Consider the following 11592-nt stretch of genomic DNA (forward strand, 5'->3'; position numbering starts at 1 on the left):
TTACTTCCTTGAAAGAAAATCATGTTGACATCTTTCTCTAATCTTTAGCAATTCCCATAGATGCTGATTATACAACATGTTAGCATTTGATGAAATCTAACGGTTTACAAAGAAAATTTTTTAAAATCTTGATTCTTTCAACAAAGGCAAACCAGTTAACAACAGTTTTTAACCAACTTCAACTTGAACTTTTATTCACTGTATAACAGTAAAATGCAGCCATATATATCCAAAGTGCCACAAATGTAACTCTATATTATTATCCCAAAAGATGAAACATTTTTCAAAATCATACTAATGTTTAGACATTTAATACTCTATTTCTGCAAGAGTTTCACATACAAAAACATTTCATCTTGCATGCCTCAAAGTTCATAACGACTGTCCTAAGTACTTCCTTTTTAAAAAAATATCACCACAATCAAAAAAATTTTTTAATTCTCCATTAGTATATTAAGAAACCTTAAATATTAAAAGAATTATTTCCTAAAATTTTCCTTCACTGCTCAAAAGTTTCATATGTGATTATCTTTAATAAAAACTCAAAAAACAATCATCTAAACTAAGGCTAAAGAGAAAACTTCAATTTCAATAAGCATGCTCTCAGTACTGACTTCTAAAGGAATCATTGAAATATAAGGCAAAATCAGTAGGGTCATATCTGATACTCAATGCACAAATAAGGCAGCTACTTTTATATGTGAAAAGAACAATGTTCCTTGGTTAAATTCCAAAACTTTGGGCATAATGTAATCCCACAGCTCAATATCTAATGCCACCTGTGAAAGAGAGGCAACATTTATATCTTTATGTTAAATGAAAATGGGTACTCAAAAATGTAAGCCGAAAGCCAAATATATATATAGTGTTTAAAACACCAAAAGTTACCCATCCTCATCAGAACCAAGTTACTAATTACTAACAACTGTTTCCTAATCTTTATGTAGAGCAGAAAAGTATAAAGACAGATAGATGTTGAGTCAATATGAAATAAAAAGTTTAGAAGCTGACTCAACATGCTCAGAACAATCAAAAAAGGAAAGATGAGCACAGAGCAGAATGGAGAAATGTTCAAAGGCCACACATTCAAGTCAGAAGTACTCCAACTTGATCTGTAGCTTAGAATCACCCAACTAGCAGAGACTGCCATTACCCCTACACAGCTCAGCAGGGCTCATTCACTACTAGGAAGCAAGGTACCATAACAAAGTTGGGGGCAGGGGCTTAGTATTAATTAGGCCTTTCAAGTGGAGACTAGTCAGTAGGATAACTCCATCTACAAAGGATTTTGATCTGTATTTATTTGTATTCTATTTTTAAACATTGGAATTGGCCTATGGTATACAAAATGAAACTCCTTTTACTAGACCACACTCATGGTACACTAGTAAAAAATTAAAAGAACAAGCAAAATTAAGAAGCACATGAAACAGCGCTCAGCATCATTCGTCATTAGTAACATGCACTACGATGGCTAGAATCACAAAGACAGACGATACCACATGTTCTCTGAGGACGTGGAGAAACCCCTCATACAGTACTGGTGGGAAAGTAAACTGGTGTGGACACTTTGGAGAACAGTTTGTCAGTTTTTGAAAAATGAAGCATAAGCTCACCGTAAGACCTGGCAACCCCACTCCTTGAAATCTAGCCAGGAAAAATGAAAACATACATCCACACATATGATAAATTCATGAACAAAATGTGGTATATATATGTAATGGAATATTGTTTGGCAATTAAAAACAAAATACTGCTATATGCTACAACACAGATGAACCTCAAAAAATTATGCTAGGTAGAAGAAGCCAGAGTAAATGACTGTATACTGTATGATTCTATTTGTATGGAATTTCCAGAAAAAAAAAATTATAGAAACAGATCTGTGGTTGGCTGGGGCTGGGAGCAAGGACTACAAACATACTCAAGAGAATTTGGGGGAGTTAACGGAAATGGATTGTGATGATTATTGCACAACTCTAGATTTACTAAAAATCAGTATGTTACTTACAATGGGTGAATTTTACGGTATGTAAATTATACCTCACTAAAAAGAACTAGCTAAGCTAGTAAACGGTAATACCTATGTTCAACACCTGCTGACCACTCTCAACTGCAACACTTTTACTTCAGAGCTAATTCTAACAGGAAATAAGAGATTGAAACATGCCTTGTCAATTGTACTACATTTGCAGGCTATATTTATTCATTCAACCAACAATCATCAAGTTAGATATTGTGTATCACTATCCTTTGTCTGCTAACAGAATACTACTAGTCGATGTAAAAGAAAATCTACCATAACTCTAAATTCCCTTTTTACCATAACTGTTTTAAATATGATGCAAAGGGAACAAGAAAAAGTAAGCATTTGGGTTTATTAGAAAAAGAAATAGATGATTACAAACAATAAGTATTTTAAAGCTAAATATAACTGGTAGCAATCAGAATGTTTGATAATATCTGAATATTTTTCAAAAGTCATTCATATTGACTTGTAATAACACTCTTGATTTTCAATCAAAATCTCTCATGCCCTCTGGCTTTGTTTTTAATTTTGTTAACAAATATTGCCTTATTATATACCATTTTTAAAAATTTAATCTCGTGAACACACCACTAGCATTTCACCTGCCCTTACTCTTGAAGGGGTGTTTCAACACAGCAAACACCTTGGTATACAAGAAGGACTTGGGTATGTTTAGCCAGAAGAAAAGTTAGCAGGAAAGCGGGACAGAAGACATATAAGCAACAAAGGCTGTTCAGCCCACAGGAGGTGTTCTTTACTTCACTGAAAACACTGAATAAAATTAGCTTAAATCCTTTCCAAGACAAAATGTTTCCGCACAATCCAGAAGATATCCAAATCACAATTCACTCTTCCTGCTTAGCCTCCGATTGATTCCATCACTCCAACTCATCCTCTTTGCGCATACAGATGTGTACTGATCTTCCCCGCCTATGTGGATAAATAAGAAACAAGCGACAGGAACATGTATTATAATGTTTATTTGGAAAGTACTTTAATCCAGCAGGGATATATTTCTACAGGTAACTCCTGTTGCTTTAAAAAGAATCGCTAGTTCATTCACAAATAGTTACAGGACACAACAGGAAGACAAAAGAGATCCACGTCCTAAAAGAGTTTGTATTCTGTCCATTAAATACACTCAAAACCCAGGAAGAATATAAGAAGACGACACTTAGCATAATAAGCATTCCTCACAACCATCGTCTAGGTAATTAAGATAACGCCAACTCTGCTCCCTGTTTCCCTCTAAATAAAATTCTGCCAGAGGAGGCTCTACTATTCATTTCTATAGCATAAAAAAAAACCCATTAATGGATTGTTAGAAATTAGTTCCAAGTCTACAATCTCTTGACAATACTAAAGGAAACTGGATCTTGAATACCAAGTGATCAATTAACTTTAACAAAACAAAATATAAAGCACTCTGGATATCGGAACAAACAACCCATACCTTACCAAAATGAATCAACAAACCATATAATAATTCTTGGACTTAGAAACATTCTCCAAAAGATTATTAACGATGAACCAAAAATGAATCTCAGTATTTCCTTTTTGTCACACAAACACATACGTGAAGAGAAATGCTAACCATTGTGACCCAAATGCTTTCCGAAAGATAAGCAAGGGTCATCTTTGACAGCCAATTACAGAATTTACAAATACATCTCTATAATTTCATCATACTTTAAAGAAAGAAAAGGTACACGTGAGAGGAAAGGAGAATGACTCCAATAAAGTTAAAATGAGAAAAGACAGTGTTAGTAGAATCCCAAATGCCACTATGATTTCACATCAATTTAAATATTAAGCTCCATATTATAAGTTAACCCACCAATGGAAAATGTTATTTTGTTTTTTCCCCCAAAAGCTATTATAAACTTGCTCTGAGTCATCTGCATTCTCTTCACCAATAACTGTTATCATTAACAGCTCATATTTTTTGAATGTCAGCACAGAATAGAATTTTAAGTACAGCTGTAGAGTAATATTTCCATAAAGAAAATCAAAAGGCCCAAATAGAGGCCAAATCCATAATCATTACCCTCTCTCTTCCCACAAGCACCACGCTCCAAATAAAGTTATATGACAAGAATATAGAATTACAAACAGAGGCTCCCAATTAATATTTTGGGAACTCTAATACCTAGACGAATTTTCTAATAACATTTTTGTACCTTTACTTCATACTTTCCAACAGAATTCCAAGTGGAATAAAATTACCATTGAGAATAAAACCATTAAGGTACTAAATTAAATCAGATATATGATATCATGATTATGGTAATGGGAACATCTTAAGCATGGCATTCAATCAGAAATCACTACAATAAGATGAATAATTTTAACATAAAAGTTTCTATTATTCATTAAACATAAAAAAACAATGACAAAGCACATGTACAGTATAATTTTACTTTTTTTATATTTTAATTTTTCAAACATATGTGTATACCAAAATGTTAACTTAAATAGTGGCTATCTCTATGTGGGGAGACCATATATTTATTTATGTGTAACTTGAATTTCACATGTCTTTATTCCCTGAATTTTCTTCAATAAGGACATATTTTTACAATTAACAAAAATAACAAATCTTTATTCACTTCAAAAAATAAAATCTATGTTTCCCCGTCTCAATGATTGTCTGACCATTTACTTCAGGCAAAACTGTAAAATTAAAAAAAAATATATATATATATATATTTTTTTTTTGAAATAGAGCATGAGTTAAACAACGAAACCATGACCAAAAAGTTGAGGTAGCTACTAAGATGGTAAAAATGCAAATAAAAAGTCCACCTAACAGTAAACTGATTTTTGACAAAGGTATCAGGGCAATCCAATGAGAAATATATTTTTAAAAACTGGTACTGGTGATTAGAATATACTGTATCACATACTTGAAAGTTGTTAAGAGAATAAATCTTAAATATTCTCAGCATAACAACAAAAACATGATTATGTGAGATGACTACTAACCTTATGGTAAACATTTGGCAATATATTCATGTATCAGTTGTATACCTTAAATTATACAAAATTATATGTCAATTATATCTCAATAAAACTGAAAAAAAATGGTGCTGGATAATCTAGATAACAGGATATGGAAAATATGGCGGGATGCGGGAACGAACCTTAACCCCTAAGTCACACTACACACTAAAACTGACTTAACATGTATCCTACACCTAAACTTAAAAGGCATAAGCTTCTAGAAGAAAGCAAAGAGACTATCTTTGTGTCATGAGGACAGGCAATGGTCTTAGGCAAAAAAGGGAACAATCATAAAAATAAAAAATAAGCATGGCACCGACTAAGAGAAAACATTTGTTAAATATATTTGAAAAAAGAACTGGTATCTAGGATATATAAAGAACTTGTATAACTCAGTAATAAGAATAAACAACACAATTTTTTTGTGAGATGTTTCACAAATAAAGATACACAAACAGCCAGTAAATGCACCACAGAAAAGGACATTAGTCATCAGGGAAATACAAATTAAAATCACAATGAGATACTGCTGCCTACCCACATAATGGCTAAAATTTAATAGACTCTGTGTTGAGGAGTAACTGGAACTCTCATACATTGTTGTGAGAGTTATGACCACTTTGGGAAAAGATCTGGCATTTTCTTAAAACTAAACATGCTTCTACCCTATCACTTAGCAATTCCACTAGTAGGTATTTACCCAAGAAAAAGTGAAAACATGTCCTCACAGACTTCATACCAAGCTTTATTAAGAGCCAAAGTAAATATAATACATATAAGAACCAAAAACTGAAAACAGCCCAGGTAGCCATCAAGAGGACATGGCTACCGGCCTGTGGTTTATACATACAACGAAATACTACTGAGCAATAAAAAAGGGAGCGATCTGCTGATACACAAAATAACACGGACGAATCTCAAAAACTATGCTGAGCTAAAGCAGCTAGACACAAAACACTACATACTATATAGGACTCCATTTACATGAAGTTCCACAAATGAAAGTAATCTTTAATACCAAAAAAAAAAAAAAAAAAAAAAACCCCACCACCAACAAACAGAAGAGTGATTGACTCTCAGGGAATGGGGTGTGGAGTTAGCTAAAAAGGCAGATGAGAGCGATTTATGGGTCAGTAATAATGTTTTACATCTTGATAGGATTGGCATTACACAGGTATGTGCATCTGTCAAAACTCATCAACAGTATACTTAAGATTTGTGCATTTCGCTGTATGTATCTAATTTTTTTAAAAAACTAAACAAATATTAAACCCTACATAGTTTGAATTTACATAGTTTTATATTTTCCATAATAAAAGATTGGGGAAAATTTAAGCTCTATCCATTACCTTGTTAGGTTGAAAACAGCATATCTTAAAACCTAACAATTTCACCCCACATATATACCGTCGCCTATAAAAACTTCATATGGGCTCCAGGAATGTTCACAGCAACACTTCCCATAATGGCAAAAAGAAAAAACAACAACAATCTAACTATCCATTAAGTAGATCGAAGCAATATACTCTCATTAATGGTTGTAGCAAAAATGGATAACCACAATGAGGGTGACTCTTAGAAAAGTTTTGAGTGGGAAAAGCAAGATACGAAAAAGTACATATAAATGTTAACCTTGAACAAAGTTTAAAAACAAGTAAAATTAAACAATACTGTTTAGGGATACAAACGTGGTAATCTCTGAAGTAAATCAAGAGAATAATAAAATTTTCAAGATAATAAATGGGAAGATGCAGGAAGCCTGAATCAAGCAGCAAGAGCACACAGGTAACTTCAACAGGCTGGTGTTCTATCCACTAACTTGAGCAGTGATTTCATGAACATTTGTTTTTATGCTTCATTATTTGTATTTGCATGCTTTGGTCTCTTAATGTTTAAAATATTTGAGAATTCAAAATGGGAAAAGAGGACATTCTGATCAGGACTCAACCAAAACAACAACTTGGGCTTCAAGATATTACCCATTTCTTTACAACTATATAAGGTGTATGTAAGTCTACATTTTCTTACATAGTCTATATTGGCCTTACCTTGAGGCAAGATGTTTCTGAATTCAGAATTTTTTGGATTATAGAATGGTAATAAAGTGCATATACCATATACAGCATGTTCTCAAAAACCATCTTAGGAGTCTGGGGTAACACCTTGAAATTAAACACATTAATATTTCTCCAAAGAAAGCTATAACAATTTATACCAAGAAAGAGAACTGCCTATAAACATTCTAACATCCGATAAGGTGAGATGTTACAATCAAATACAGTGTACCAAAAACTTTGTTTTCAGAGCTCTTTATATATCAGAATTGTGGGTGAGGGACAGTGGACTTGTACTTTCAAAGAGGTTCAACTTCGCCTAAATAGTAACTTCCATACATCACTTTTTTAAACCTCTGTAGCTAAGTTACTTGCTTTAAAGATTTCCTGACCATCAAAATGCAATTTTCAAGTAATCCCATTTATGCTATAAATGCCTAGCTTTTATTTCACAAAATATAAAAATACATAAAACAATTTTTCAATTTTTATTCTTTCATTTTTTTATCTTTATATTTATACTTATTACCTAGTTGGGAACAAATACACATACAATTTTATTTTAATTAGGCAAATAACCAGCACCAAGCTGAAAGTCTAAGCACTATGATAAGAAATATTTTCATATAGTTATAGGTATAATGAAATCAGTCAAATAAAGCATTTCTTATTCTAAGTTGCTGAAAATTGTCAAAAATCTTTTAATCACCTTTCCCCAACAACACCAGCCTTAAGTAATAGTTTATCCAAGCCTGAATCTCACAAATTATTATAAAAAAGTAAAACAAATCAAAACCCAAAGTACAAACCTTTAGAAAGACATCTCTCTGGCATAACACTAAAGCACAATTCTTTTTACCATAATATTTGGGCAAGCACTATGAGAAGCCGAGTCTTGACAATAAACATGGGTATGTGCCCCAAACTTTCGAACACTGCAAAGGCATACCTTTGAAGACCCTCTCCTCCAATATGAGTCTTACAAAAATAAACCGCTCTCAAAACTCTATTTTTAAATGATACCAAGCAACTCACAATCTGAAACTACAAGAGACATATCCTCTTCCACCTAAGGACCCACATAAAGGGCCTCTGCAAAGAAAAAAGACAATTTAGTCTCTATACCAACATAGTCTGGGAATCCAGCTCTGTCTATGCTTAACGATTACAAACACCTTTTACCAAATGATAATGCTACTCATTCGAAATTATATAGTAAGAAATAGTTGCCAACAAAACCATTTTCCTTTTCAAAGGAAAAGGAAAATTAGCTAAAAATATGCAAAATGCCCATGGAAGTGGAGAGCTGAATCTAATGAGCACTACTATGTACCAAGCGCTGGGCTAAGCACTTAAAATGTTATCTCATAACATCTTTTCCTACAAATAGAGTTTTACTTTCTATGCCTAGCCTAATGAAGAATAATTACACAGTAAGTTCCGGTATAATTCACCTCCTCACTTTTGTCATCTTAGGCAGTATAAAATTTTAAAGGGTACTTTCTGAGCTCTTGACTCAAGTAACTAAGATTCATGGCTGTGGGTTTGGGTTTGTTTTTGTTTTGTTTTGTTTTGTTTTTACTATATTACTTTAAGTTTTCTTTATAGTAAAACCAAAAAAAATGCCATATGCAGTAAAACGATGATCGATTGCAACGTGCATATGAAGTGGTATGGCTTCAAATTTTTACAGTGATCCCATCCAATATTTCATCAGTATTTTAGGAAATATGTTTTTGTAAGACTCTTTTAAAGACTAATTCATGGAGTTTATGCTTGAAATGATGAAAAAGTTCAAGTGATGGATAATGGTGACATGTTGGCTGTACAACAATGTGAATATAATATCACTGAACTATTCACTTAAAATGGTTAAAACTGTAAATTCTGTTATATGTTACAGTAAAAAATTCATTCTATTTCATATGATGAAATACATAATGGAAAACTTATACAATATGATTTGTTTTTTTTTAATTTTTGCAATAGAAGCAGCAGCAACCTCGATCCGAAAAAGAGAAAGGGACCGTTTTTGGTTTGGTAAGATTTACTGCAACTCAGAACCATAATATTTAAACAACTAAAAACAGCAGTGACAAAGTCTGTCCAGTCAGCATCTGATGTCAACTCTCATACCCGTAACATGTTACCTTAACAAAAGCGTAAAGTGTGCTGGCTGTATGTGATCACTGGTCAACAAATGAATAGACTGAATTGTTTACTGATTATGTGTAATGTCTCATTGTTAAAAACAGGCTTCATTTTAATAATTTAGAAAATATTTTAATAAAACACTATATGACATGTATAAATAGCTTAGATTCAAGCTCAGAACCCTAATAATTATGATTAACATCAGTAAAGACCCAAGAGATGAAAATAAAGTGTAAAAATTTCTATCTGGGACTGAATATGAACCTGATGAATACTTGAGATTTGCTGTACTATTTTTAACTGAACTTTCTGGCCTTAGGTCAAAGTTTTGCTAGCAAAATACCAAAGTGAAAATGCTGGGAGTGAAGCCCAGAGGCTCTGCTTTGGCCTAGGAAAAGCTATGCCCTTCATGTAAGCAATCCAATCCCCAAATGAAGACTTCTACCTACTGTCCAGGGCGTCACGCTCCCATGAAAACACAGGACCACACTAATGTGAAAAGCAGTAACAGAAAACGTCAAACGCGTCTGGCAGAATACATCACTACATTCTGCACACTGTACAGAAAGACACACTCTTCGGTAGGTCCCTGCACTCTGGCCAAACAGCACTGAGTCACTCGGCAAATGATTCCAGAAACCTCAAAGGATAACCAACGGCTTCTGAAGAAAAGTCAGTCACTGGAAAGGGAGGCGGCGGTTCTTCTCAGCATACAGTCACTAGGTTTCTCCCAGCAGGTAGTAGAACTGAACAAGAGTTAAGGAAGAGAATATCCTTAAACAACAACAACGACGACAACAACCAAACAAGGATCACCCGCCCAGATTCGAGTCCTCCAGAGTTAATTTAACACTTAAAGCATCCTTTTAGCTTTCTTCTCCGCAGGGTAAAAAAGCACACCTTTCTTTTCCCATAAATGCATCTCTACTGCTCGCTAATCAAATTGTCTGTGAAATGCAACCGTCTATCCTAACAAAAATAAGAAATAAGCAAGCATTCTACAGTGCATTTCTAATTCGTAAAACATGGCCCTTTCTTAATCAAGACCCAACTAGCAGACTTTACGTGGCTATGAATTTGGATTTCAAAGGCCGTCGTAGGAAAGAGATAAAATGAAAAACGAAAAGGAGAGATTGACTCCACTCTGCAATTCGGATGGAGTCTTTAGCTCTGGCGCAATCATCTCGGGACATTAAATGTACAGATATTAAAATGCACTACATTGCAACTGTGCATGTTCAAAGACACCTGAAAACGGGCAGACTTGAGCCATGGGTTTCCAGATCTCAGACCTAACGGAGAGTGAGGGCAGGTAGCTCTTTGTCATGTGCCCCAGGCAGGGACTCCGGTAGGGACAGCATCAGGTTTTCCCCTTCACTTGGACCCGAGTCCCCAGGCAGCATGACACTCTTTCAAACTGGCTAGTCTGGGGTATGAAGGACAGCAAATCTCCACCCTAGCTCCCCTAAAGGAGAAGGTGGGCGGGAAGGGGAAGGAGGGTGTTCTCTCCCGGAGCTCCGGATACGGGGCAGCGAGTCTGACACCGAGCAGCTCCAGGGCGCGCAGCGGATCAGAGGTGGGGCCGGACTCCTGGAACTTGGTCGCACAAGCGTTCGGTGTCCGGCCGGGCCCGGCTGCCGGAAGCGGGGCGGGGTGGGGCGAGACGTCCCCCACGGGTGGGTGGGCACAGTGGCGCGCGGCAGAGGGGGATCTGGGGTCTGCGCTGTTCGCCCGGAGCGCCCCCGGGCCCCGGCCACCTACCAGCAGGCTCTCCACGTTGACGGGCGAGCGAGGGTCTCGGATCAGCGCCTCCAGCTTCCTCTGGCGGCTCGCGCCCGCCCCGTCCCCCTGCGGGTCCTCGGGGGCGCCGGGCATTTTCCCCGCGGGCGCGGGCCGGCTCATGCCGCCGCCGCCGGGCCCGCTGCCCCGCTGCCCGCGCGCCGGCCCGGCTGCCTCGGGGCCTAGCGCCGCCCCCGAACCGCCGGCTCCGGGCGGGGCTCCGCCCGGGCCCACCGCGCGCCTCGAGCTCCGGCCCCGGTCTCGGCGCGGGTCCGGGGCCCGATCCGTCCGAGGGGCCTGGCCGGCGGCGGCGACAAGCAGACGGCGGCGTCCCCGCCCCTCCGCTGGATCCGCGCCGCCGGGTCCGCTCGTCCGCCGCGGGCTCCCTCAGGACTGCGAGCGCGGCAGCGGGGGGAGCGGCGCCGGCCACCTCCGGGCCCGGAGCGCCCCGCCCTCTGGGGCTCCGCGAGGCCGCAGCCCGGGCTCGGACGACTGCGGCTACCGCCCGCCGGCTCGCACGAGCGCCGCCCGCCGCCGCAGCGCCTCCAGCCCGCTCCCCGCGCACGCGCCCGC

General features: G+C 37.5%; 1 protein-coding gene across 3 annotated transcripts in view; it reads right to left on the minus strand.

Moving 5' to 3' along the window:
- Nucleotides 1-11183, minus strand: part of ROCK2 (Rho associated coiled-coil containing protein kinase 2) — a 108239-nt gene extending 97056 nt beyond the window's left edge. Inside the window, exon 1 of one of the 3 annotated variants that reach the window (XM_036224907.1) lies at nucleotides 11002-11142. In XM_036224907.1, the coding sequence (XP_036080800.1) occupies nucleotides 11002-11142 (141 nt within the window). Of the gene's footprint in view, nucleotides 1-11001 lie in introns of all 3 variants that reach the window. The other 2 variants (XM_036224906.1, XM_016127096.2) reach the window with 2 other exon arrangements.
- Nucleotides 11184-11592: the final 409 nt, after the last annotated feature.

Source organism: Rousettus aegyptiacus, unplaced genomic scaffold, assembly GCF_014176215.1.
Source record: "Rousettus aegyptiacus isolate mRouAeg1 unplaced genomic scaffold, mRouAeg1.p scaffold_m13_p_7, whole genome shotgun sequence".
In the NCBI taxonomy this organism is placed as follows: domain Eukaryota; kingdom Metazoa; phylum Chordata; class Mammalia; order Chiroptera; family Pteropodidae; genus Rousettus; species Rousettus aegyptiacus.